At 45.2% G+C, this 27,738-nt stretch overlaps 2 protein-coding genes across 2 annotated transcripts in view; both read left to right on the forward strand.

Annotated features, from left to right (window-relative positions):
• Positions 1-27,735, forward strand: LOC133135055 (receptor-interacting serine/threonine-protein kinase 4-like). Its single transcript, XM_061251809.1, has 9 exons — positions 1-143; positions 1,827-2,151; positions 2,750-2,892; positions 3,061-3,110; positions 3,227-3,382; positions 3,848-3,930; positions 4,329-4,365; positions 23,159-23,278; positions 27,209-27,735. The coding sequence occupies exons 1-9, from the start codon at positions 1-3 to the stop codon at positions 27,733-27,735; spliced, it is 1,584 nt and encodes a 527-aa protein (XP_061107793.1).
• The window catches only part of LOC133135054 (up-regulator of cell proliferation-like), a 135,253-nt gene that overhangs the window by 25,147 nt on the left and 82,368 nt on the right, over positions 1-27,738 (forward strand). The gene's annotated exons all lie outside the window — the stretch shown is intronic.

Genomic DNA, 27,738 nt, shown 5'->3' on the forward strand with positions numbered 1-27,738 from the left:
ATGCAGCATTTTGGATTGCTTGAAGACTGCAAACTGCAGGACTGGTCTGTCATTGGATCTGGGGGTTTCGGACAGATCTATAAGGCCAAACACAAAGATTTGGGGATGGAGGTGGCAATCAAACTACTGCATTATGATGATGGGTAATATCACACCCAGAGAGACACACACACATACATACACACACACACGCACACACACACACACACACACGTACACACACTGTGGCGAGCCGCTGGTTGAGAGCGAGAGCGAGAGCGAGAGCGAGAGAGAGCCAGCCTTCAGGGCACTCCTCAGCTATTCAGCACAGCCAGGTGCTTTTCTTTTCAAGAAAATAAAATCAAAAAGAAAAAAATCCAAAAAACCAAAAAGAAAAAAAAAGGGAAAAAAAATATCAGTGGCCAAAAAATTAGGGACGGGAGAAATCCGTTCGTCTGTCTTTAGTCCAGTGGATCTGTTCAATTCCTGCGGCGTCCCGGCCGCCTAGTTGTCCGCCTGGGATGCTCCATTCTAGGTACAGAGAGGGAGAGATTAGCGGGGTTAGGGGGATGGAGATTTTCTCACGTGAGTCCTCGCTTTTGGAGGTTCCGTCCGTGGGGTTTCATTTTGTGAAACGGGGCTCTCTCGTAGTCCGTCCAGGATAGTTCGGGGGTTCAGTCGTAGGGTTCACTCACTCGGGCTCCGGGTAACCCTCCTCCGTCATGAGCAAGGCTTGGCGTTTGTGTTCTCCTTTTAACTGGCGCCACTCCCTTCCCCGAACTCGGCTCAGCTGTGCCTGTTCAATCAAAGAAGGTTAGTAGATTGCGGTCCCATTCCTCACGTGTCTCGCCCCGGGGGTGCTGGCCATGGTGCTGATACTCCTCCCGGCCTCTCCCCAAGTTGCCACTCTTAGATATGCCAGTGGAAAATATCCGGTGTTAATTAGTTTCCCCAGCTCTTGGTGCCGGCGCACGGGCTGTTCGACCCCAGTGGTGTACCGATCGCAGGTCAGGCCACCTCAACACACACATACACACACACTCACACACACACACACACAGACACATGTACACACGTACACACACACAAACACGCACACATGTACACACACATATGTACACACACAATCACACACACGTGTACACACACAATTACACACACGTCTACACACACAGACACACACATGTACACATGTACACACACAGACACATGTGCACACACACACACATGTGCACACACAAACACACATATGTACACACACAATCACACACACGTGTACACACACAATTACACACACGTCTACACACACAGACACACACATGTACACACACAGACACATGTGCACACACAAACACACACATATGTACACACACAATATCTCACACACGTGTATACATGTACACACACAGACACATGTACACACACACACAATCACACACACGTACACACACGTACACACACAATCACACTCACATGAACACACATAATCACACACATGTACCCACACAATCACACACACGTACACACACAATCACACGCATGTACACACACACACACATGCAGGAAACATGGATTTTAAAGTAAAAAAATCTCTCTTCCCTCTTGGTATCCTCCTCCCTCCTTCTCTTTCTCTCCTGCCCCTCCCTCTCTCTTTCTCTCCTCCCCCTCCCTCTCTCCTTTGCTTTCTCTGCTCCCCCTTCTCTCCCTTTCTCCTTCTCTCTCTCCTACCCCTCCCTCTCTCATCTCTCTCTCCTCCCCTCCCTCTCTCCTCTCTCTCCCTCTTCTCCCCCTCTCCCTCCCTCTCTCCTCCCCTCCCTCCTTCTCTCTCCTCCCCCTCCCTCTCTCAGTTCCAGTGCATCTCTGCAGAAGGAGGCCGAGTTCATGCAGCAGGGTGGGAGCCTGTATGTGGTGCGTGTTTTTGGGGCGTACCGGGGTGTTCCCCCCGGCAGGGAGCGCTCGAGCCAGATGGGCCTGGTGATGGAGCTGATGGAGAGGGGGTCTGTGGAGTCCCTCCTGAAGAGGCTGAGGGGCCCCCCTCCCTGGCCCCTGGCCTTCCGCCTGGCTCATGAGGTGGCTCTTGGCATGAACTTCCTGCACAAGCTTCGCCCCCCACTGCTGCACCTCGACCTCAAGCCCAACAACGTGCTGCTGGACCACGGCTTCAGAGCAAAGGCGAGTCCCAGGCTTCCTCTATCTCTCCAGGCCTCTGGGCCAAGGCGAGTCCCAGGCTTCCTCTATCTCTCCAGGCCTCTGGGCCAAGGCGAGTCCCAGGCTTCCTCTATCTCTCCAGGCCTCTGGGCCAAGGCGAGTCCCAGGCTTCCTCTATCTCTCCAGGCCTCTGGGCCAAGGCGAGTCCCAGGCTTCCTCTATCTCTGCAGGCCTCTGGGCCAAGGCGAGTCCCAGGCTTCCTCTTTCTCTCCAGGCCTCTGGGCCAAGGCGAGTCCCAGGCTTCCTCTCACTCCACCTGTCCTTAGCATAGCCTGTGCTAGCATTGCTATTCCGTGCATCAATATGTTGAGGTTAATCTCTCACACACCTTTGGGCTGGATCATTCTCTCTTTCTCTCTCTCTGTAGCTCACAGATTCACAATCTGCTGATGGTTGCACATCCGGTCTTCTCTGGGCAGATGTGTGCTGGTGTCGGAGAATTTTGTTCAGTTGGGGGCTCTTCGCTGGGCTGAGTGAGGGGGCTCTTCTCTGGGCTCAGCTCTTAGCTCAGCTCTTAGCATTGAAGTATCTCGAAGTATGAAGGCTCTCTCTCTCTCTGTAGATCACAGATTTTGGTCTGGCCCGACTGATGCGCAGTATTTCCAGTGTGGGGGGGCGGGGGGAGGGGGGAGGCACGCTGAGCTACATGCCCCCCGAAGCCTTCCGAACACCCTACAAAGCCACGGCCGGCTCTGACTCCTACAGGTATACCCCACCTCCACCCCCACCTCCACCCCCTACAGGTACACCCCACCCCCACCCCCACCCCCACCTCCTACAGGTATACCCCACCCGACCTCCAGCTCTTCCTGATACCCACAGCATCTGCCATTCCTTCTGATTTACATTTCTCTCTCTCTCTCTCTCCCCCAGTTATGCCATCCTGCTCTGGTCTATAATCACTGGCAGGGAGCCCTATGGTGGTGAGTGACTCTGTCCATCCTGAGACCACAGCTCATATGTGACTTGTGCTGCTGGTCTATCTCCTGCATGTTCTTCATCATCACAGAAACTCTCTCTCTGTCCATCCCTCTCTCAGATGTTTGGTCCTGCAGGATCCGGTTTCAGGTCCTGGAGGGGTACAGGCCCAGTCTGGAGGGGGTGAACAGGGCAGCAGTTGAGGGCTTGGGGGAGATCATTGACCTCATGGAGAGGTGCTGGGACCCCAGCCCCCAAAAACGCCCCTCTTTCCATGGTGAGAACAGGAGAGGCATATGCCAGCCAGTCAATCTCAGTCAATGAGTCAGTTAGTCAGTCTGTCAGTGTGTCCGTCAGTGAGTTAGTGTCTGACAGCCAGTGTCAGTGGTGTAATAGTTAGCAGGAAAGACAAGCAAGGTTCATATCTCTGTCTGAAGGAGGCAGAAATGCAGTATTACATGTTAATGGTGGTCACAGTGCTGTATTGTTTGCATGTTGTGTGTATTGTGTTGTGTATGTATTGTGTCTGTTGTGTTGTGTATGTTGTGTATTGTTTTGTGTATGTATTGTGTTGTGTGTTTATTGTGTTGTGTTATGTGTGTGGTGTGTATTGTGTTGTGTGTGTATTGTGTTGTGTGTGTATTGTGTCTGTTGTGTTGTGTATGTTGTGTATTGTTTTGTGTATGTATTTTGTTGTGTGTTTATTGTGTTGTGTTGTGTGTGTGGTGTGTTGTGTATTCAGACTGCCTTCCAGTGACAGAGAAGGTGTTTGAGCTGCACAGCCGTGGAATTCATGATGCCATCCACCAGGTGTCCAAAGCACTGGTACTGCCATTAAACTCTCTTGTTATTACAGTATCATTACACAGTTATTACAGTATCATTACACAGTTATTATTCTCTAATTACACTCTATTATTACTCAGCCATTACACTGTTATACTATCATCACTCTGTAATCACACTGTTATCACACTGTTATTACACTGTTATTAAACTCTACTGCTGTCATTGCTTTATGTTATGGCCCTCTTTCTCAGGTCCTCACAGAAACATGGATTTCAAATGAAAAGGCTATTTTAACTATTTCTCTCTCTCTCTCTCTCTCTCTCTCTCTCTCTCTCTCTCTCTCTCTCTCTCTCTCTCTCTCTCTCTCTCTCTCTCTCTCTCTCTCTCTCTCTCTCTCTCTCTCTCTCTCTGTCCCTCTGTCTCTCTCCCTGTAGGATGAGCGAGAGATATCTCCAACTCCAATACCCAAGGGTACAGCTTTGCACACACTGTACTGCTGATGAACACACTGCCATTTCATTCCCAACAAACACACTGCCATTTCATCCCCAACAAACACACTGCCATTTCATCCCCAACAAACACACTGCCATTTCATCCCCAACAAACACACTGCCATTTAATTCCCAAAGAACAAACTACCGTTTAATTCTTGCAATTTCACCACTCAGTCCAAAGTCAAAGGTAATTTACTCTTGAATAACAGACACACCACGTCCCACAATCCTCCCCTCATGCACAGCACTGTGTGTTCTTACTTGAGTGTTACTCTCTTTGCAACTTTACTCTGCTAAATGAGTAAAATGTAAAGACACCAGTTTCTGACTCGGGTCTAACAGGAGAAAGGATGGAAGAGAGAGGCTGGAGGGATGGACTGACTGAAATATGAAGAGGAGGAAGATGAGAGAGTGAAAGACAGAATGAACGAGAGACAGACTGAGAGAGAGCGAGCGAGAGAGAGAGAGAGAGAGAAAGAAAAATATATTTTCTTTATATCCCCTTTATTTTAAACATTGCACAGCGTATTTACACAAATACTTACACAATTCAAACAATCACAATGTTCAAAATTTTAAATGAATTACTATCAACCAATCAAAAAGGCAAAAAAGAAGTGTGCCCACAGTTTGACTCACTCTGACACAGAGAGGCTGCCTCTCCTGGAGAGGGGAGGGAATGTGTGTGTTTGGCCTCTCCTGGAGAGAGGAGGGAATGTGTGTGTTTGGCCTCTCCTGGAGAGAGGAGGGAATGTGTGCGTTTGGCCTCTCCTGGAGAGAGGAGGGAATGTGTGTGTTTGGCCTCTCCTGGAGAGGGGAGGGAATGTGTGTGTTTGGCCTCTCCTGGAGAGAGGAGGGAATGTGTGTGTTTGGCCTCTCCTGGAGAGGGGAGGGAATGTGTGTGTTTGGCCTCTCCTGGAGAGAGGAGGGAATGTGTGTGTTTGGCCTCTCCTGGAGAGAGGAGGGAATGTGTGTGTTTGGCCTCTCCTGGAGAGAGGAGGGAATGTGTGTGTTTGGTCTCTCCTGGAGAGGGGAGGGAATGTGTGTGTTTGGCCTCTCCTGGAGAGAGGAGGGAATGTGTGTGTTTGGCCTCTCCTGGAGAGAGGAGGGAATGTGTGCGTTTGGCCTCTCCTGGAGAGAGGAGGGAATGTGAGTGTTTGGCCTCTCCTGGAGAGAGGAGGAATGTGTGTGTTTGGCCTCTCCTGGAGAGAGGAGGGAATGTGTGTGTTTGGCCTCTCCTGGAGAGAGGAGGGAATGTGTGCGTTTGGCCTCTCCTGGAGAGAGGAGGGAATGTGTGTGGTTGACCTCTCCTGGAGAGAGGAGGAATGTGTGTGTTTGGCCTCTCCTGGAGAGAGGAGGGAATGTGTGCGTTTGGCCTCTCCTGGAGAGAGGAGGGAATGTGTGTGTTTGGCCTCTCCTGGAGAGAGGAGGGAATGCGTGTGTTTGGCCTCTCCTGGAGAGAGGAGAGAATGTGTGTGTTTGGCCTCTCCTGGAGAGAGAAGGGAATGCGTGTGTTTGGCCTCTCCTGGAGAGAAGAGGGAATGTGTGTGTTTGGCCTTTCCTGGAGAGAGGAGGGAATGTGTGTGTTTGGCCTCTCCTGGAGAGAGGAGAGAATGTGTGTGTTTGGCCTCTCCTGGAGAGAGGAGGGAATGTGTGTGTTTGGCCTCTCCTGGAGAGAGGAGGGAATGTGTGTGTTTGGCCTCTCCTGGAGAGAGGAGAGAATGTGTGTGTTTGGCCTCTCCTGGAGAGAGGAGGGAATGTGTGTGTTTGGCCTCTCCTGGAGAGAGGAGGGAATGTGTGTGTTTGGCCTCTCCTGGAGAGAGGAGGGAATGTGTGTGTCTGCAGCACAATATGCTGCCACTCGCCACAAACTGAGTGAGAAACAATGACACCAAAAATATTAACAAAAGATTACGAATTGTGCTGTATGTGATGTAATTGTAGAATTAGATGTATTTCTTCTGTATTTGTTATTGTCTAATTTTGTCTGTTATGTACAGGTGCATCTAAAAAAAATTGAATATTGTGGGAAAAGTTCCTTTTTTTCCCCCATAATTTAATTAAAAAAGTGAAACTTGCATACACTCTAGATTCATGACATATAAAGTTAAATATTTCAAGCCTTTTTATTTTAATCTTGATGGTTACAGTTTACAGCTCATGAACTGCTGTGGAAGCCCAGGTTGCTTTGATAGTGGCCTTCAGCTCGTCTGTATTGTTGGGCCTGGTCTCTCATCTTCCTCTTGACAATACCCCATGGATTATGGTTCAGGTCAGGCCAGTTGGCTGGTCAGTCAAGCACAGTAATACCATGGTCAGCAAACCCGTTACTAGTAGTTTTGGCATTGTGGGCAGGTGCCAGGTCCTGCTGGAAAAGGAAATCAGCATCTCCATAAAGCTTGTCAGCAGATGGAAGCATCAAGTGCTCATCTCCTGGTAGATGGCTGAGTTGACTCTGGACTTGATAAAACACAGTGGACCAAGCTTCAAGCAACTTGGATTCTGTGCCTCTCCACTCTTCCTCCAGACTCTGGGACCTTGATTTCCAAATGAAATGCAAAATGTACTTTCATCTGAAAAGAGGACACCACTGAGCAACGGTCCAGTTCTTTTTCTCCTTAGCCCAGGCAAGACGCTTCTGATGTTGTTTCTGGTTCAGGAGTGGCTTGACACTAGGAATGTGACTCTTGTAGCCCATTTTCTGGACACGTCTGTGCGTGGAGGCTCTTGATGCACTGACTCCAGCTTCAGTCCACTTCTTGTGAAGCTCCCCCAATTTCTTGAATCGGCTTTGCTTGACAATCCTCTCAAGACTGCAGTCATCTCTGTTGCTTGTACACCTTTTCCTACCACACTTTTCCCTTCCAGTTTATTTTCATGACCTGTAAATTACGAAAAAAAAAAAACTTTTCCACAATATTCACATTTGAGATGCACCTGTATATTTAGAAAACTGAATCACTTCAAGATTCTGTTTATATCCACACTCAGGGCTACAGGTCTATTTACTGGTCATGGAGCATTTCGGGTGCAGACACGCTATATATCTTCTTATCCAACTGATAACTGCTGATTATATTTATTATTACATTGATTAAAGTGTATTATAACAGCCAAATAAATGTCCACTTTTGGACGTCAGGACCAGATGAAATGACCATGGTTACAATACAGATGAGATGTTTCTGTAATACGGCCCTTGATTGCCAAACAACCAGTGAGGGTTGCTATGGAGTGATGAAATGCGGACCCTAGTCAACTGAACCCTCTGGTACCCTGGCCACTGTATTCGCCAAATTACCCCATGGAGCTACTGGCCACAGTCTGCTGAATTATACAGGAAATCCGGAAGGCAGCAAATACTTTTTCATGACACTGTATATGGCTGTGGGGATCCTGTAATACTCTCTAACAGCATCAATTCAAACATGACTCTCAAATCTGTATTGCTACCAGAGCCAGTTTTTAATCACATCTATTGAATACGAATAACAAGGAGGCACTGGTGAAACTGAGATGGCATTCAGGACCAATTGGGCTATTTTGATGTTTAGTTATTTATGATCAGTAAGAGTCATTGTACAGTGTACAATTGCATGCATTCTTATTAGTTTGGAGACTGGGCCTGTGATAGGATGTGAATAATGCTATCGAAGCTATCAATGGCTTCGATAGCTCTGTACACAATTCAAGTGTAATGCAAATGATCTGACATTTGCTGTTTCTTAATCCAAACATGTTTTCACGCTTTCTGTAGCTGGGAAAGTGACTGCGGACCCCAGGAGAGGGTGGAACAGCAAACACTGGACTCCTCCCAATTTCCGGGCAGCAGACAGCGGCGTTGGAACAGAACCCTGTCCTGCCTCTGTCACCTCTAAGGCACTGAGTGACAGCATCTCCAAAACCTCCTGCATAAGTAAGTGCTCCCCTCTCCTGTAAAACCATGGTCCCAAAATCTTTCATCCCATGATACATTTTCTGTTTGTCTTCTTAGCGCTATTGTCGAGTATACTCGACAACATGCCATCCTGAATAAAACAGCCGATTGTGTCAAATAGCCTGTCAAATTTTGTTTATACTCCCATCCATTAGGTGGCAGACATATCGTACTTTATCCCTAGCTCAGAATTTCTTTTCTTCTATATAAAATGTTCGAGCAAGACCGCATTGAATCAGTTTGAGAAATAAGCGAAGCTGAAGTGGAGCCAGTGTGCTAGTGAGCTATTTCAGCAGAGCGATTAAGCAGCGTTAGCGAGTATTTTTATTAGATAGTTGCATAATGACATCGAAAAAGTTTACCTGCGACGATGTGTTGGGTCTTTTATTCTCTGATCCTGATTCTGAAGGGGAAGATCTGCCTTTAGAAAATTACGGTCGGTCGTTTAGTTTTTCTGCGTCCCTGCCTTGCAATGACGCAGCTGGACAAAGCGAAAGTGTACACCAAGCACAAAGGTTTGATCCTTTGCCCAACGTAGGTGGTGGGGACAATGATTCACGGGGTCGTACTGCTCATCGGGGAGTTAGCAGACGTGGTATTGGTGTGAGAAACGAAGCTGAAAATAGTGTGGGGGTCCGGTCTTTTTACCGTGCTAGCCAGGTAGCGTCTGTGCGTTCTGACCGTGTGCCTTCCCAAAGTGTCCGCGAACGTGCAGCCAGTAACTTGGGCCCTTTGTCTAACACCGCTGGGCATGTCAGACGAGGTCGAAGTGTTCATAGGAGAGCTGGGGGGAGGCAAGGGGGAGGCGTGGGTCACGATAGCAGTAGCCAGAGCCATGCTAATTCTCACTCCTCGAAACGAGTGGGTGGTACCGGTAAACGTGGTTTTGGACGTAGGGGCGGCAGACAGGGTGTGGGACGTGGCAGAGCTAACATGCGTTTTCTAAATAGCGATGCAAATGCAGGCTTTACGTACTTGACCAATGAGGAGGACTATCAAAATTGCATAAAGCACTTTGATGACCCAATGGGATATCGAGGGGACAGAGAACTCTCCAATGCCAATTCGCCCCTAGATTTTCTGTCACTCTTTCTCTCTGATGATTTCTGGAATTTGTTAGCAACTGAAACAAATCGTTATGCCCATCAGTTTTTAGCCTCCAATCAACTCGCGCCACACTCCAGATTTCACCAGTGGTATGATGTAACAGTTAGTGAAATGAAAGCCTTTCTATCTCTGCATTTGAGCATGGGTTTGGTTGAAAGATCAGAGTTGGAAGACTATTGGGCAGAATATTGGCCAACAGCAACACCTGGATTTGGCAGGGTGATGTCCAGGAATAGATTTGAAATGATATTGTCTTTCCTTCATTTTGCCAACAATGAGACGTATGTTGGGAGGGGCCAGCCAGGCTATGATAGGCTGTTCAAAATATGCCCAATTATTGATTTGATCGTCCCACAGTTTTCAGCAGTGTATGGTCCATGTAAGCAGCTGTCACTGGATGAAATGACCATTGCATTCAAAGGAAGGTCAACCCTAAAACAGTACAATCCCAACAAACCAGACAAATATGGCTACAAAGTATTTGTTCTGAGTGAAGCCAAGTCAGGCTATGTGCTACAGTGGTCCATGTACACCGGACAAAGTAGTGAGAATACTGAATTTGGTGCCACACACCTTATTGTCCGTGAGCTGATGGCCCAGTACGCAGGGAAAGGGCACGAGGTGTACATGGACAGTTATTACACCTCACCCGCCATAGCAGATGAGCTGGCAAACAATGATACTGGTTTGTGTGGGACTGTCAGCAGTAAAAGGAAAGGGATGCCAAAGGGCCTTACCTGAGATGAGTTATCTTTGAGCAAGGGAGATGATCCAGTCTTCCTGAGGAATGGAAAAAAGTTGGCTTGTGCGTGGCATGATACAAAGCGTGTCACAATGCTCTCTACCCTCCATGGAAACACATGTGTCCGGAAACGCATCAGGACCAAACACACTGATGGTGGGTATAGAGAGATAAATAGGCCTGTGTCTGTTGATGACTACAATTCATCCATGGGGGGTGTTGACACAGCAAATCAGAGAATGAAAACCTACCTCTTTCCCCACCGGTCAAGGAAATGGTATAATAGAATTTTCAATGCCATTCTAAGTATAAGCATGGTGAATGCTCATATAATTTACTGCAGCTGCACTGCTGCTCCTCGCAAGCCCTTGAAGGTCTTTGTGCAGGATGTCATCACTGCTTTACTGGAAGGGTACTCCAGGAAAGAGAGCAAGAAAGGGAGAAAGCGCTCATTGGGAGAAATGCCACAGAGACTCACTGAACGTCACTTTCTCTACAAGGTTGATAATTTCCCAGATTGTGCAGTTTGTTCTGATCGGACCCGCCCTAAAGGCCGGCGTCAGACAAATTGCAGGTGTAGGCAGTGTGGGGTGGGTCTTTGCGCTGTACCTTGCACACCATGAAAAACTACAAACAGTGTCACCTGGATGGATAGGCTTACATTAGACCTCTACAGGCAAAAGACCAGCCGACTACTTGCATGCTTTCGTTTTTCTGCCATTTATTAGTAATGATTGACACTGTTGTTTTACTATTTACTGTTTCCCTGACCATTTATTATTGTACAATATACCACATAAATGGTGAGGGTCAATTTTATTTTGAAAAAAAAAAGTAAAAAGTACTGCATTTAATCATTAAAACTTCATGAAAATTCTAGAATCCAAAATGGCCGCCATCATATGACATCATCATATGCAAATTATAAATTTACTCCCTACATAAACTTTGGGTCATCCTTAATATTTCTCTCATTTACAGTAAGTCTCTATCTCTTATAACTTTTAAGCTCTAGCCTTTTGAAATTTAGATGTCTCTAGTGTATGCAGACCCCTCCAAATCCCAACCCTGCTGTACTGTTCATACATAAATGGTGTTTAACTGATACAAACATTGATCGATCCGGTGAGAATGTGTTGGTGATTTAACGTAACGCCAGTATACCGCCGGGCTTGGCGATAGAGCAGGTGCAGGTGTCAAACAAAGCTCTCATTCTCCAAAACTACTCATCGCAAAAATGTCAACTTGGTATGGAAATGCTGGTAATACCTTCATCTTGTCGGACATAGAATGAAAAAAAATCATGGGATTTTCAGGAGATATAGCTAATTAAGGTAAAATATCCCATTCCAGCAATGTTATAGCCTACTTACCCCGAGAAGGGGCGTGGTTATGGCTGTGACGCGTTGCCGGTCTGGTCTTTGAAGTAACGTCACTCAAAAACGCGGCCATATTATGTACAGATGCACAGTGAACTGAACTTCACACTCTGTGCAGTGCACCATCAGGCCAAAATATGAACCTCTGTCAAGGCATGCAGACAAAAGATCACAAATGACAACTATAACCAACCAATAGCAACATGAAATATAAAGACACTAGATAAACTATCACAGAGACAATATGAAAAAAAAGAATCTTATCAATGGATTAGATCCATTCGACATGGACAAAACAAAACTTGATAATTGCCACTCCGGTTTGCCTGGAAATATAGCGAAGATATCCTAAATGTAGCAATAAAACACATTTATTACAGCCACAGAGCTGTTTAGCCTAATGAAAGACAATTCAAGATTACTAGATGAAAGGCCAGTGTGCTCATTTACGAAGGCTCTCTCTGCTTATGTTTACGTAAATTAGCGAATGCTAGCTAACATTAGCTAACATTAACCAGCCAGCTAACGTTAAGTAGACGGTTAATGCTACCCTGCTTTACTAGTGTTAACGTTAACAGTTAGTTGTCGACACTGGCATTCATCAATTTGATCTGGCAAGATTCTACCTTGAATGAAGTGGTCAGAACACACTGTTGCTTTGTGAAGGCAGGACATATTTGCGGTTAATTTAGCCATAAATTCAACTAGCAGTAAATTCCTCCTGGCTTGACTCCTCGTATCCTCACCCTCACTCGCTCTCATCGCTGGGATTCTATACAAATGCAAAACCCTACTGTTGTCACCATCGGAAATTATATTGTGACCATTGTGACCATTCAGGAAAAAAAAGGATAAACTCAGTGGTGGGCAGTTTCGTGTTAGTGATGGGTTTGAGACGGGTGCGTGGGGGGTTGTAAGAAAACACTCAGAGACAGAGACAGTAAATAAAATCCAATCTTTACTATGCGCATAGGGTCCAAGTTACAAGCAAAAACAAGGACAAAGGTTCCAGGACCTTTGTCTGGATATATGTAGGCACAGAGCGCAACAAATGTACGCCCCTTCATTAGTATTCATTAATATTTCTGATAATCAATATTCAAAGACAATCCACCGCTCTTCTCCTTACTATAGATTGTTTATTCATGTCTCCCCCTTCAATGTACGTCATGCAGATGCATGTTCTCAAAAACATTGAAGCATGACGTGTACGCAGGGGCCTGTGCAATTAACTGCGCGTCCCTTGACACAACGCCAAAACTTTTGCCCCGATTTATACTGGACAGAAGGTTACCATGAGTGGAGTATTAGAACTCATATTCCCCAATTTTAGATATATCGGTACAATATTTTAAACCAAAATCCATTATCTGGTCGAGTGGGGGTAAACTGGGATCCATTGAGGTTAATGTACTACGAGCAGTGGATACCGCAATAGCGCACTTTACCGTACCATTCACACTTCGCGTAGGTGCTGCGGCCTGTATCGCCTCTAGCCTGGGTGTAGATATAGAGGCCGGCAATTGTGTGCACACATAGCATTCAGTGCGGTTTGCAGAATGCGCTGATCTATTTGCATATCTCCACCATGAATTAGTGGCATATATGTGTGCAGGATTTCCTGATTCAGATAGGTAATCATCCGCTCCTATATATCTTTTAGCTTTAGGTGAGGTTGGCATATGGCCTTCACTGACCGTGCATGTCCCTATGAACAACAGAAACAGGGCAGAGAGAGGCATATCTGGGAACCGGTCTGGAGTCTCTACTGACTGTGGAGAGTAAACAAGTTCTTCACCAGGGTTGAGACGGACGAGCTCTATATGCTGCGCCCCCCTTTGTAGCTGGACTCTCTCCAAGTCTATCCTGACTCTTTAAACAATAGTGAAATGCACCTACACACCAGCAACCGGAGCCTGTACTACCTTACAGTGTGATTGATGTATCCACGTCTCTCTCTCCTGGATTCTCACTGCAGTAGGTGTGGTCAGGAGCACTTGATATGGACCCTTCCACGTCGGTTCACTCCACTTTGTCGTTTTACCGACACTTCGCACCAGGATCTCCAGGCTTAATCTCTCCTGGTGGCAGCTCCGCTGACAATCTGGGAGGAAGCACATGTCGAATCTCACTCTTATTAGTAACCTAGGCGGGTCCAGACTTCATTCCTAAATTCTGGCCCATTATCACTATATAATGCCTTTGGAATCCCCCACCTATGAATGATTTCTCTACTCAGACATTTTGCTACTGTGATTGCATCTATAGATGTGGCTGGGAAAGCTTCTACCCATTTAAAGAAAGGTCATATCATTACCAACACATATCTCTTCCCTTCACACGGTGTTAGATGTATAAAGTCCATCATCCATGTATGGAATGGCTCAGGGGGTGTAGGAATTGCCCCCTTTTGTGCTACCACCCCACCCCGCGTATTATAACTTTGTGATGTTGGGCATTTCTTAGAAAAGTTTTTTTTTAGGTAAGTGGTGAGTCCAATGGTATAGTAACTTTGATCTATTACCCCCCTCATCCCTTCTCTTGATACATGGCACTGCCAAATGAGCAGCAATATGGAACCACCCCAAAAAACGGCTAAGGAAAATAAAGCAACCCTTAAAAAACCAGGGCGAATAACCCAACCAAAATGAGTGCTAAAAGGCGAGTGCTGCAAGGCGATCCCAAAATAACAACCTAGTATAAAAGACTAGGTAAGCAAAATAAAGAACCTTGAGTCGCAGCTCAGGAAAATGCACAAACTACATACCGGGGACAACGTCCCTCACCCACAGGCTCACACGAGCCGAAAACAAAAGAGAAAACCGAAAGAACCTATAGGAAGGCGTTCGCAGTGTACACCACACTAACGAGCAGAACAACTTCCTTACCTTATTGTCTTGTAGATTAATTCGAAAACCCAAACCAGCACAATACCTGACTCCTATAATCACTGAGTCTACCGTGTGCTTTAACAGCGTGGTGACAGAGCGAACAGTGACACCAAACCCACAATGGCGTCTGAGGCTGCCATAGGGGCGGCAGATATCAAATCTAACAGTGGCTGCACAATCTGTGCATAGTCAGGAATCCAGCTCCGGAAAAAATTTTCAGTACCCAAAAGTGACATCATGTCCTTTTTAGTTCTAGGTTTCGGCATCTGGGCTATTGCCAGTTGTCGCTCAGGCAATATAGTCTTTCCCGTTTTTAAAATGTTATGGCCCAAATATTGAACTGTTTCCTGCCACAATTGCAAATTTCAAACGTGCCACAGTATCTACTTTACATTGTTCCACCGCACGTGAGCAAATTAATATGTCATCGACATATGTTATAATTTGCCTCCCTAGAGGGGGAGTAAATTTAGCTATGTTTGCCTCCATTGCTTGCGTAAATATTGCTGGTGATTCCACATATCCCTGCGGACAGCGAGTATATGTATATCTCTTTCGCTGAAATGTAAATACAAACCAAAATTGTGAATCTGGGTGAATGGGCACAGAAAAGAAAGCATTCGCTAAATCAATCACAGAAAAATGAGCAGACTGCGGTCACATATCATTTAAAATAGTATTGGGGTCCGGTGAGACAGGAGCCTTTGGAATTACCGCTGCATTTACTGCTTGTAAATCCTGCACTAATCTCCATTCTCCGTTCGCTTTACGGACTGGAAAAAGAGGCGTGTTACATGGAGAATTTGGGCAAGACACAATTACACCTTTATCAAATAATCATCCGGCGACAACTGTAATGATGCCATTGCTAACTCATCGGTGTAATAAAACCATAGAGCTGTAGCAGAAGTCGGGGTACCCCATTTAAATTTGGATTCGTATCTCGGAGCCGCTCAGCTTCTTCATGCCAATGAAGTGCTTCTTCATAACCACTTTTTTAACAACTTTTTGTCATCACCTGCCCGCCTCATTATATCACGCATAAGTTTATTCGTATGGGCAGGCTTCAGCAGTCCACTAAAACCAAATTCCTTTACCCAAAATGATTCCCATTTCCCCAAACCATAATGCTGACACTCCACACTCTCCCCAGTCATAGTCAAAGTCACGTCATCTGTCCCACAACAGTCTTTACAACAGTTACAACACCCCCCTTTACTGTTAGTGTGTTAGTGTTACTGTTAGTATTTTATTTTTTTTAATTTATTTATTTATTTATTTTTACTCTCTCTGTCTCACATAAACACAAGCCGAATTCAGGGATACCGTCACTCACCCGTCCGCTCCTCTCCTAGCCCAAAGAGCCTTGACTCGCTCCGGCTTTTGGAGAAACTCCCGACTGGCCTCCTACTAGCCCAAAGAGCCTTGACTCGCTCCGGCTGAGGTCTTTAGCTATATCGTCTCGCAGACGACCCGTGCACGGTTTGCAGTCAGCACTGATTCTCCAGGGAGTACAGGTGAGATATTGGTATCCCGGACGAGTCCCCAATGTGGTGGGAATTTTAATTTATTCCTGTAAGAAAACACTCAGAGACAGAGACAGTAAATAAAATCCAATCTTTACTATGCGCATAGGGTCCAAGTTACATGCAAAAACAAGGACAAAGGTTCCAGGACCTTTGTCTGGATATATGTAGGCACAGAGCGCAACAAATGTACGCCCCTTCATTAGTATTCATTAATATTTCTGATAATCAATATTCAAAGACAATCCACCGCTCTTCTCCTTACTATAGATTGTTTATTCATGTCTCCCCCTTCAATGTACGTCATGCAAATGCATGTTCTCAAAAACATTGAAGCATGACGTGTACGCAGGGGCCTGTGCAATTAACTGCGCGTCTGAGAATAATCTATCTTATCTTGTTTTAACTCCCTACTTCTCGGAAGATAATCTCCATAGTAGCTTCCGTCATGAGGTATTATTATGTTTTTGGTTCTGCAGGCTCTCAGGCACCAAGACAAGATAATTCAGTACACACAGTTAATTGCCGTGGCCTTGGAGGCCCATGGTACAGACAGGGAGAGACATCTCCACTCACACAGTTACAGAAAATAATATTGAGTAGCACAAAGCAAGTTATGATACTTTAATAAGTGTGTATACTCTGGATCATTCCAGCATAAGCAACCAATAATAGTATAAGAAATTAGTAAAGGATAAGCAATTAATAATATGATAAGTAATTAAAAATGAAATAATCACATGAATTCATGGGTACCAAAGACGTCACTTCCGGAATGCCCGCCGCCATATTTGTGTCCAACTGACACTTTTCGACCGTCATGGCAGCGAATACAGCGCATCTAAGAGAGACAGAAAGAAAGCGATATTTGGAAAAAACAGCGATTATTGGTTGTGATCCTTATTTATTACCTTTAACTTTATTTTGTCCCTTAAAATCTGCGAAGCGTCTGCCCCAACTTACTTTCCCCGACATCTACATTTATCTGATACATAATCCATCCCCATACACCGGAGACAGCCTTAAGGCTTTCAAGAGTACGGATGCCTATCAATACTCAGTTGCAGGATGGGTCAACGACACCAATATATGGCATCTGGAAACAAAAAATATATTTGTGATCACAGGACATGTAAGTATTTGTATTTTATTTATTTATCCAGAAAGGTCCTATTGAGATACGAGATCTCACATTCACACAGTTACACACATTCACACATATGGTCATTTTAGAGTCACCAATGAACCTAAGTAATTCAACAACAATCATCAACCGTGTTATTTTGGTGGTGGTTAAGTCTAGAGTGATAGTGATTGCTTCGGCTTCGTGCGTTTCATTTACATGTGGCTATTAACGTTAGACTTTACACAGTTCTCGGTCGCTCTGATCAGAAATGCAGGACAACCAGCCGCGGGTCTGAAACTAGGCATAGTCTAGTCAACTACGTAATTGCGCCTCCTTGAGTTTGTTTAAAATAATGACATTGCTCCCATTATTTAACCAAGTAACATTGTCAACAAAATGTGGAACAATATTTTTTATCTTGTGACTAACTGGCTGACCACTAAAAATAATAATTAGCTAAGTTGAGGGCAAACGTAGCTAAACTTACTGGAGACAAAGTGTTGACTGCACAATCTGGAGTTAGACGTTGGCTGCCAGTGGTCCCTTCTCATTGAAGCCAACCATTTATTTCGCCGATCTAACTGCTTTGGGATCGAATAGAATTGTAGTCCGGGGTTTCTCTGACGACTGTTGTCACAGCCAACAGCACAACATATCCCGGGCATATTTTATCAACTTTATCGTGGATCTTCCTTCGTCTTCTCTGGTCGTTTTGGTTGTGGCGCGCAGCTGAGACCGGACACAAAGATGGCGGCGGTAAAACACAGTGACGTCACATGGTACCCATGAATATATAATTTCAACAACAAGAACCACATAACATGAAACAAACATAAATTGTGAGATCAAGTTCGCAACTGGGACATGAATATACTACATAACGTGACATGACAAGACTAACAATAAAATCGTAACAACTAAACATGAAACGTAACATGACATGAAATGTAACAAGAAATAAAACATAGAAACGTGGCGAGACTAGACTAACATAATACGTGACATGACAATAAAATAACAATGACAATAACTTGAAACATGACATGACAAACATGAAACGTGACCAGGTTAGTCTATCCATACAAGGGTGCCCTGCTATTCAAGTGACGTCATCGTAATACTATGCATTGGTGTCACCCAGGTTAAATGAGTGAAAGGGGGGGGGGGGGGGGGGGGGGGAATCGGACCTTGGAAAAAAAATAATACAATGTTCATGTAGATTGAACATCAGTATATTAGTGTAATATTTTTCAAGTTGCTGTCAAACATGAATGGAGTTTTTGAGCAAATATATAGGTATCATTACGGAGCGACGAAACTAGTAGCTGAAAAGCTGGCCCCTTGATTTATGATGAGGCGCAACTACTGCGGAAATCCCTACAATGCTCTTACTGCCTTGATGACAAAATTACTCTTGTTATGTATGTGATTTCATGCACTAGTTTTTGTGTTCAGTCATAGCACCACTGTATGGTTGCGCCACATCCATATTATTGATTAATGTAAGACATGCGCATTGATATGTAATAACAGTGACGTGCCTTGATGAGTTCAGTAAAGAGAGCTGCAAGCTCAAGTTAACAAGCAATATCGCGGTGTCCATTATTACAGTTAAGGTTGAATGTGTGTGTGTGTGTGTAATAGGGCCATACACAACAACTCTCAAATGCTTACTGCAACCTCTGTGCAGGTCTTTGGAAAAATATTTAGTGCCAGTGTTTTATCTTCTGTAGACAGATCCTGTAATCTGAAGAAAAACAAGGGACCCCTGGAGACAATTAGTACATTTCAGTTTCTTTGCTTGTTGCAAGATTGTGGTGAATATCATAATGCTTCATGTGCACATTTTATTAAAAAGCTGTTTCTCCCTGGTTTCTGTTTGGATTGAAACTGGGACAGGATTCATTTTCAGGGCCATTAGGGCTGTTTTATGTCGAGTTATTTATGGGCAGTAAGACTCATGGTACAGTCTAAGTGTGCTTCTATTTGGGAGAATGGGGCTGTGACAGGATGTGAAAAGTGTTGGAATTGATGGCACCGCAAAAATCGCTCCCTCCCAATATATCTGCTATAAATGGTATTATGAGTATTTTCTCACATAGAGCTTTCTCCTTCTGTAGCTGGGAAGGTGACAGAGGACTCCACGGATGTGCTGTTGTAACACCACAGTGTAAGCCAGTCATAAGTAACATTTGGTCTCATGCGCTGGTCAGCTTGCTGACTTCCCCCTCCTGGAGCATACATTGTTAGCCCCCACCGTTGGCGCACGGGGGAGAGCTAGAGAAGGATTCTTAGAGGCGCCTTCTTGGGCCCTGGAGGCCCCCCTTTTCTCACATTCCTACAGGATTTGAGTACAGGAGTACTGGATATGGTATAAAGATGTTTCATGATAATCCCAGGTCAGAATATAGTGATGTTTGGTGTTATTCTGATTGGTTCAGTGCGACTGGTGTAATGGTCTAGTTTTTGTAACAGTCTACCTTTGATATCATAACCATTCAGGAGCCGAGGGGAAACTGGGCAAGAGCTGTCTCTGTAGAAGCCATGTGTTTTAGCCCCCTGCCTGGTGGGCCTGGCTGTAAATTATAGATGGGTGACTCACTTTTAGGGTCAAGAACTCTAAGGCCTGGATTTCGGAGATAAGGAGACGAAACCAAACAGTCTGGGATGTCTCCTTTCCTTTCATTCACCCAAATCAGGTTTATCCAAAAGGTATATTACCATGAGAGGCACAAAAACATATTTACAGCATAATGCAGTTATCATGAAAACTCCCAACTACAGCATTCATAGATATGATGGGGCGGCCTGTAGCATGGTGGTTAAGGTCAGGAAGGGCTGCCATGTGTGAGGGGCCTGAGAGCTGGGGTTCCAAGGTTGTTTAGACTACCTGTTGGGGAGTTAAGATGTATGAGTGGTCCAAGGCCAGTTGGGTCATGGGAAAAGAATCCTCCCGAACATTGGTGACCTCCCTGTGACCCCATACCTGGTCACTTCCAAGGGGGAAGACTCCGGACAATGCCACAGTGCCCTCATTTGGGCACTGCTGTCATTACACCGGTGACTGCTCTCTTGGATTAAATATTCAAAACTGCTATTAAGATAGTAAATAAACCCGGTAACACCTTGAAAACATTGCCCATGTGATCCTTGTATTATTGCATTAAGTCTTATGTAATGGTAACAGGAATTGCATGTAAAATGGATAATCAGGAGGGAAGTTTCATGATAACTGCAACATAATAAAACATAAGGGTAATCTGTTTGGTATGGATGTGATCTGATAAAATCAAGGAATCGGATGAGATACATTTCATACCAAATGGAATTTAATAAACTATAGTTATAGTATCCCAAGGGAAAACCTACACGTCCTCTCCTGGTAATCATCTCATTTTCCCTACTCAACAACCCCCAACGGTGGGGGTCTAAATTCCAGATTTGACCACCCCTCCGGGTTGATTTATGGCACTGCCGCCTGGTTCCAAACGTATGATTTGGCATAAAAGCAAGGGAGACAGACCAATCTGGGAAGATCGTATTCGACTTCCCACACAACATGTCTTGTGTATGTATGTATGTATGTATGTAAGTATCAGGAAGATCGTATTCGACTTTCCATACGGCATATTCTATACTCTGTGTTTGTGTGTAGTCCAAGCAGGCTAGGTATGATTATTTACTCTATCTCTATTCTTAATTTGTGTATTTTATACTTGATTGTGATATTCTAAAGCTAATAACCTACCTGTCTGCGAATAAACTATTTTGTTTGTAACTTGCGTGATCTCCATGACTCTAATTCATCTTGTACCTTTTCAGCCTAAATTACAACTGAAATACTCAGGGGGAAATGGTGGCCAAAAGACCGACCGATCGGCGGGGCGGTACACCTGTGATAGTTCTAAGTTGTGAGGCCAGCAATTTCTGTCCCTTAAAGGGTTGGGCGACGCAAGGCTCTTGTAATCTGGTGCGAAGGGAACCCATGGGCGTTACGGCTGGTTCCTGCCAAATTAGCTCTAAGGAGCCCAGACAATGCTACGCCGACCTGGGCTCGCAAATATCATGGCAGGTTTGCATGTATTGTGTTGATTGGACCCTCAGCCTCTGAGTTCTCCACCGAACTGAGATTTCAGCAGTAATGCTAATCCCGGGAGCATCTATTGAGTAATGGTGGCGCAGGTACAAGTCGAATGTAATCACTCCCGAGGTCCGCGTAAGTTGCAAACCCAAATTTCTAAATTATATTTTAAATGGAGTCAGATAAACGAGTAAAACTATAGTAACCACTGAGCGTACAATACGACCCCGTTTGAGAACGGAGAATATTAAGAATTGTACTGATCCGTTTCTGGCCAGCTATAAGCGGGATATGGGGCAGGTCAATCCATATCCGACCCATGGCAACGGACCCAGTATATTCTTAAATATAATTGTGCTCTGTTCTTGTACGGAGGATAATAATTAACCCAACTAATGTTCTCCCAGCAACGCCAGAAGGACAATCACGCAAAACCCCCTTCGGCCCCCGCTAAATTCCGTCATTGGGTTAGCTGTGGGGTTTTACAACAGTAATACAAACAATGACACTTTTGTCACCTCATCATTTATTTATGAATGGTAATATGTTTTTGTGTAGGGCCTTCTGTACCTGGGAAGTTGGCAGTGGAGTCCCCAGTGGAGACATCTGCTATCGTCCGATGGGTCCAGTGGATTCTCCATATCCTGGTGGTGTTCTTCAGATTTGCAACAAGAAAGCTCCAAGGTCACATACCAACATCCACCCCCCAGTGTGGCAGTGTGTAATGTAGGAAATCAGGAAGGGGTGAATAGTTTTTCTTTGAAGACCAGGCTTGATATGGTGCTAGATATTTTAAAAAAGATATTAGATATTCGTTTTTTTATATTGTAGAGTTAAAAAAATAATAAAGCCTTAATCCTTTCCTCTCTGGCCCCCTAGAAGGCAATGTCAGCCTATTTTGTACAAGTCCTTTCAAAGTGTCAATATCCCAAAAACTATTTACTCCACACACATGGTTGAAGTCTTAACTTAAAGTAGAGGCTTGTACAATTCATACATCTGAGACGGAACAAATGTATGTCAGAGCATGTACATACAGTGAACATAACATATTAGCTGAATATCTCAATTTCTAAGTCAAGGACCAACCCAGAACTACTCTACATTTGTGTACAAACTTGATCTCAATGTGTGTACAAGATTAGGTAAAGATATCTACAGACATTCAAATTCCATCATGGATTCAAGGAATGAGCTTTTATGCCCCAAAACCTCCTGATGTAAAATAACAGTACTTGTCCCTGATTGGGTGACAGGCAGATGAATACACATTATTTTGTATGCATATGATGTGACCAAGGAAACCAAATGGTCATTGTCAGCAAAGCAGACAGTGAACCCCTCTTGATCATTCAGTATGGGCTTCTTAACCCCCCTTGATCATTCAGTATGATTGAGGTGTGAGGTGACCATCCAAGAACAATGAAGCCGGAAATATATTCTTCCCTACACTTTGTTGTACGTCGCTCTGGATAAGAGCGTCTGCCAAATGCCATTAATGTAATGTAATGTAATATCTTTTTTTCCTGCCACATGAATGATCAGAAGTTTTAGATGAAGTGTCTTCTCAGACACTCTAGTGATAAGATGAGCCATATCTCCTGAAGCCTGGGATCAAAGTCGGTCAAAGACCACAGGCCTGTATTTTTGACAGAGGGAGAGAAAGAGGGAGAGAGGACGAGAAAGACAAACACACACACAGGAACCGGCACCCACACTTACAGGCTATATTTCGACTCCTTGTTGGCATTGGGAGACGGAGCAAGAGAGATAGATTGGGAGGGCCTTGAATTCCTGGCCTGGAAAGCCTGGGATCATTAGGGACTTGAGAGCTTAGAGAATTTAGAGTGTTTATGTAAGTTTGAATGAGTCTGATGATACAGTGAGTATAAAAAACAAAATACTGGAATCAGAATGTTTGCAGACTAAGAGAAATGACGGCTCAGATTGAAACCTCTGTCTCTGTTCTCTCCAATAGAGCCCTGTGCCCCTGGGAGGGTGGAAGCCACTGATGTGAAGAGCAGCTCAGTAAGCCTGTGCTGGGAACGACCCGTCAGCATGGAGGGAGTTTCTTATGAGATCCACATCAAGTACAGCTGTGAGGGAGAAGAGCCCAGATTACAGAAATGTGCCCCCAACACCAGCACAGCTGTCCTTTCTGATCTGAGACCTGGGGTGGAATATATTTTCAACATCACTGCAGTTCTTCCAAATGGCAGCTGCAGCAAGACCAGTTCAGTAAGCGTATATACAGGTGAGTAGAGCCCAAACTTTTGCATACTGCTATAATGATCAGTACACAATACCTGACATTTTCTGACCACTATAATTGCCCAGGTTGCTATAGTAGAAGAACCCTGAGTTCTCTGATGACCTACCTGGTGGGGGTCAGGGTCTAGTGCTGTAGCAGCAGTGCTTTTCATGCCCAGGAGATTCTTAATGAGAGTATATTTTCAGGGACCCCTTAGTCTGTTACCGCTTATTAAAATGCCAGCGCTCCCTCCATGAATATTATGTGTCCTCATTGTGGAAGCAGTTTGAAATATGGCTGATTCCAGAAAAGTCCAACCTGACGGAGCTTAATAACAATGGGCCTGAGGCCCTCACATTAGTAATTGTGATATGTAAGTAATAAGTGACATGAAATACTGACTTGTAAAACGAGTGTTGTCTTTAGATTTTGTCCAATTATATATTTACAAGTAAATGAATAAAACATTGCATACATATCCAGGACTTTTTCTAGCAAAATGGAATTATTGAACAGAGGAAATGATCTCCTTATGTATAATGACCAGGCACAACCAGGTATACACAAAAAGGAAGAGGGTTTATTTTTCTGCAGAAAGAGTCCAGTACCTACACACACAAGGTGGACAAGCATGAACTGAAGAGATGGAGGCAGTCTCTGCCATTTTTTGATCTAAATGGTGTTTTACTAGTACAAACATAATTCTACCTGTGATTGGTGCATGGCTAATATATAAGCATAGAAGCAAAATATATTTGGGTAAATGATTGGTTATGCCTTATCATATAGCATGCATACTGGATGAGCACACAGTAACCCCTAGCCGGCAACATCACAGAAACGTAATGAATCAGAAACCATTATTTGGCCTGCCAGAGCCTCATGTTTTTCAGGATTCAAGATGAAGTGTCTTCTCAAACACTCTAGTGATAAGATGAGCCGTATCTCCTGAATGCTGGGATGAAAGTCGGTCAAAGACCACAGGCCTGTATGTTTGACAGAGGGAGAGAAAGAGGGAGAGAGGATGAGAAAGACAAACACACACACAGAAACCGGCACCCACACTTACAGGCTATATTTCGACTCCTTGTTGGCATTGGGAGACAGAGCAAGAGAGATAGATTGGGAGGGGCTTGAATTCCTGGCCTGGAAAGCCTGGGATCACTTGGGATGTGAGAACTTTGAGAATTTAGTGTGTTTATGTAAGCTTGAATTAGTCTGATTATACCATGAGTATAAAAAACAAAATACTGGAATCAGAACGTTTGCAGACTAAGAGAAATGACGGCTCAGATTGAAACCTCCGTCTCTGTTCTCTCCGATAGAGCCCTGTGCCCCTGGGAGGGTGGAAGCCACTGATGTGAAGAGCAGCTCAGTGAGCCTGTGCTGGGAACGACCGGTCAGCATGGAGGGAGTTTCTTATGAGATCCACATCAAGTACAGCTGTGAGGGAGAAGAGCCCAGATTACAGACATGTGCCCCCAACACCAGCACAGCTGTCCTTTCAGATCTGAGACCTGGGGTGGAATATATTTTCAACATCACTGCAGTTCTTCCAAATGGCAGCTGCAGCAAGACCAGCTCAGTAAGCGTATATACAGGTGAGTCGAGCCCAAACTTTTGCATACTGCTATAATGATCAGTACACAATACCTGACATTTTCTGAAGACTATAATTGCCCAGGTTGTTATAGTAGAAGAACCCTGAGTTCTCTGATGACCTACCTGGTGGGGGTCAGGGTCTAGTGCTGTAGCAGCAGTGCTTTTTGTGCCCATGAGAATCTTAATGAGAGTATATTTTCAGGGAGCCTTAAGTCTGTTACCGCTCATTAAAATGTCAGCGCTCCCTTCATGAATATTATGTGTCCTCATTGTGGAAGCAGTTTGAAATATGGCTGATTCCAGAAAAGTCCAACCCGAAGGAGCTTAATAACAATGGGCCTGTGGCCCTCACATTAGTAATTGTGATAAGAAAGTAATATGTGATCCTTTAAATACTGACTTGTAAAACGGAAAGGTCCACTTGTGGACCAAAGATGCGCAGGCGCCGGAGTGATGTGCACGAGAGTGGCAGCCTTTTCGGTAGCTCCGTCTGTTTCGTGTCTGTTTTAGTCTTTTAAACTTTTTTTTTCTTTTGTAACTTTTTTTAATTATGCGCATCGCGTAGACAATTTTCTATCTCATGGATATGGCTACTATTCAACATCATCGCGGCAGTAAAAACTTAATTTACTCGAGGGAACAACTGCTTTCACTGAGGACAACAGGACACGCCGGTACAGTCCATAATATACCGGAGGAAGTAAAGCGGCTACATTACTGAGGAAGCAGAGCTGGAGCCAAGATAAAGGCTAGGCACATGGAGAGGAGGTGGAGGTTCAAGCCATCCATTCCTTCGTTTGTGATGGGGAACGTAAACTCACTGGCAAACAAGACTGACGAGCTGGCTGCCCTGGTGAAGAACGTTAAGTTGTACAAGGAATGTAGCTTGATGTGCTTCACGGAGACCTGGCTAACCAGCAACATTCCGGACACAAACGTGGAGCTAGCCAGCTTTACACACGTGAGAGCGGACAGGGACCCAAAACAAAGTGGCAAACGTAAAGGCGGGGGGCTTGTACTTTTTATCAACATCAAATGGTGTAACCCAGGACATGTAACAGTGAAGGAGACTGTCTGCTGCCCAGACATTGAACTGTTAGCAGTGAGTCTACGTCCGTATTACATGCCTCGGGAGTTTTCACATCCCATCATAGTCTGTATTTACATTCCACCGCGAGCCGTGGCTGATACTGCGTGTGACGTCATCCACTCAACTATCGCGAGGCTTCAGTCTCAGCACCCTGATGCCTTTATTGCAATCACTGGAGACTTCAATCATGTAACACTCTCTGCCTTTCATCAGTTTGTAAAATGCCCAACACGAAAGAACTGGACAATTGACCTCTTGTATGCTAATGTCAAGGATGCATACACTGCCACCCCACTTCCACCGCTAGGGAGATCAGATCATAACCTGGTCTTCCTTCAACCACAGTACACTCCACTAGTCCACAGACAGCCAACCACCCTGCGTTCCTTCAGGAAATGGTCTTCCGAAGCAGAGGAGACTCTGAGGGACTGCTTTGAGTCGACGGACTGGAGTGTGTTACAGGATTCATATGGTGAAGATTTGGAGGGGGTCACAAACTGCACCACTGACTACCTGAATTTCTGTATGGACAGTGTAGTTCCCTCTAGAAAGGTACGTTGCTTTCCAAACAACAAGCCTTGGATTACCAGCGATGTCAAGGGCCTCCTCAATAGGAAGAAGAGGGCTTTCAAAGAGGGGGACCAGACAGAGCTGAAGAGCGTACAGGGGGAACTTAAGGTCAGGCTGAAAGAGGCAAAGGAGGAATACAGAAAGAAGATGGAACAGAAGTTGCAGGAGAACAGCATGAAGGAAGTCTGGGATGGCATGAAAACCATCACAGGCTGCAGTGGATGGGGATTTGGATAGAGCCAACGAACTCAACCATTTTTACAACTGTTTTGACTGCTCTGCTACACTCTCCTGTTCGCCACATGCCCCCTCCCCCTCACTCTCACCTCCACAACCAACTGCTGATGTACCCCTCCCCCAGGCTGAAGTGGCCACAGACATCATGGCTCCGTGCACTACAGGCAACCATGCTCCCACACCCCCACTATTATCACCTCCTCAGCCAGCCACTGAAGTACCCCTCCCCCATGCTGCCGCCACAGACAGTGTGACTTCACCTTCCCCACCGCTCACAGATGCAACCCCTCACCTGACACACAGCGACAGGACCACCCTACCCCCTATCATCACTCCGTATCAGGTCAGTGGAGAGCTTAGGAGACGCCGACCCCGGAAAGCAGCCGGCCCAGACCGAGTATGTCCGAGACTGCTCAAAGCCTGTGCTGTGGAACTGGGGGAGCCTCTGCAGCATGTCTTCAACCTGAGCCTCCGACTGGGAAAGGTACCAGCAATGTGGAAGACATCATGTCTCATCCCAGTCCCAAAGAAACCACACCCCAGCCAGCTCAACAACTACAGGCCAGTCGCTCTAACATCACACATGATGAAGACCATGGAGCGACTGTTACTCAACATCCTCAGACCCCAGGTCCGCCACGCGCTCGACCCTCTCCAGATTGCATACCAGGTGAAGGTGGGCGTGGAACATGCCATTATCTACCTGCTGCACAGGACCCACTCTCATCTGGACAAGGGGAAAGATGCTGTGAGAATCATGTTCTTTGACTTCTCCAGCGCCTTCAACACCATCCAGCCTGGATGAATT

This window comes from Conger conger, chromosome 8 (genome assembly GCF_963514075.1).
Source record: "Conger conger chromosome 8, fConCon1.1, whole genome shotgun sequence".
In the NCBI taxonomy this organism is placed as follows: domain Eukaryota; kingdom Metazoa; phylum Chordata; class Actinopteri; order Anguilliformes; family Congridae; genus Conger; species Conger conger.

Excerpts from the sequence above, each read along its gene's own strand:
- LOC133135055 (XM_061251809.1), top strand. The coding sequence starts at position 1 with ATGCAGCATTTTGGATTGCTTGAAGACTGCAAACTGCAGGACTGGTCT. Across the intron at positions 2,152-2,749 it reads ACCACGGCTTCAGAGCAAAG|ATCACAGATTTTGGTCTGGC; the intron begins GCGAGTCCCAGG and ends CTCTCTCTGTAG. Across the intron at positions 3,111-3,226 it reads TGGCAGGGAGCCCTATGGTG|ATGTTTGGTCCTGCAGGATC; the intron begins GTGAGTGACTCT and ends TCCCTCTCTCAG.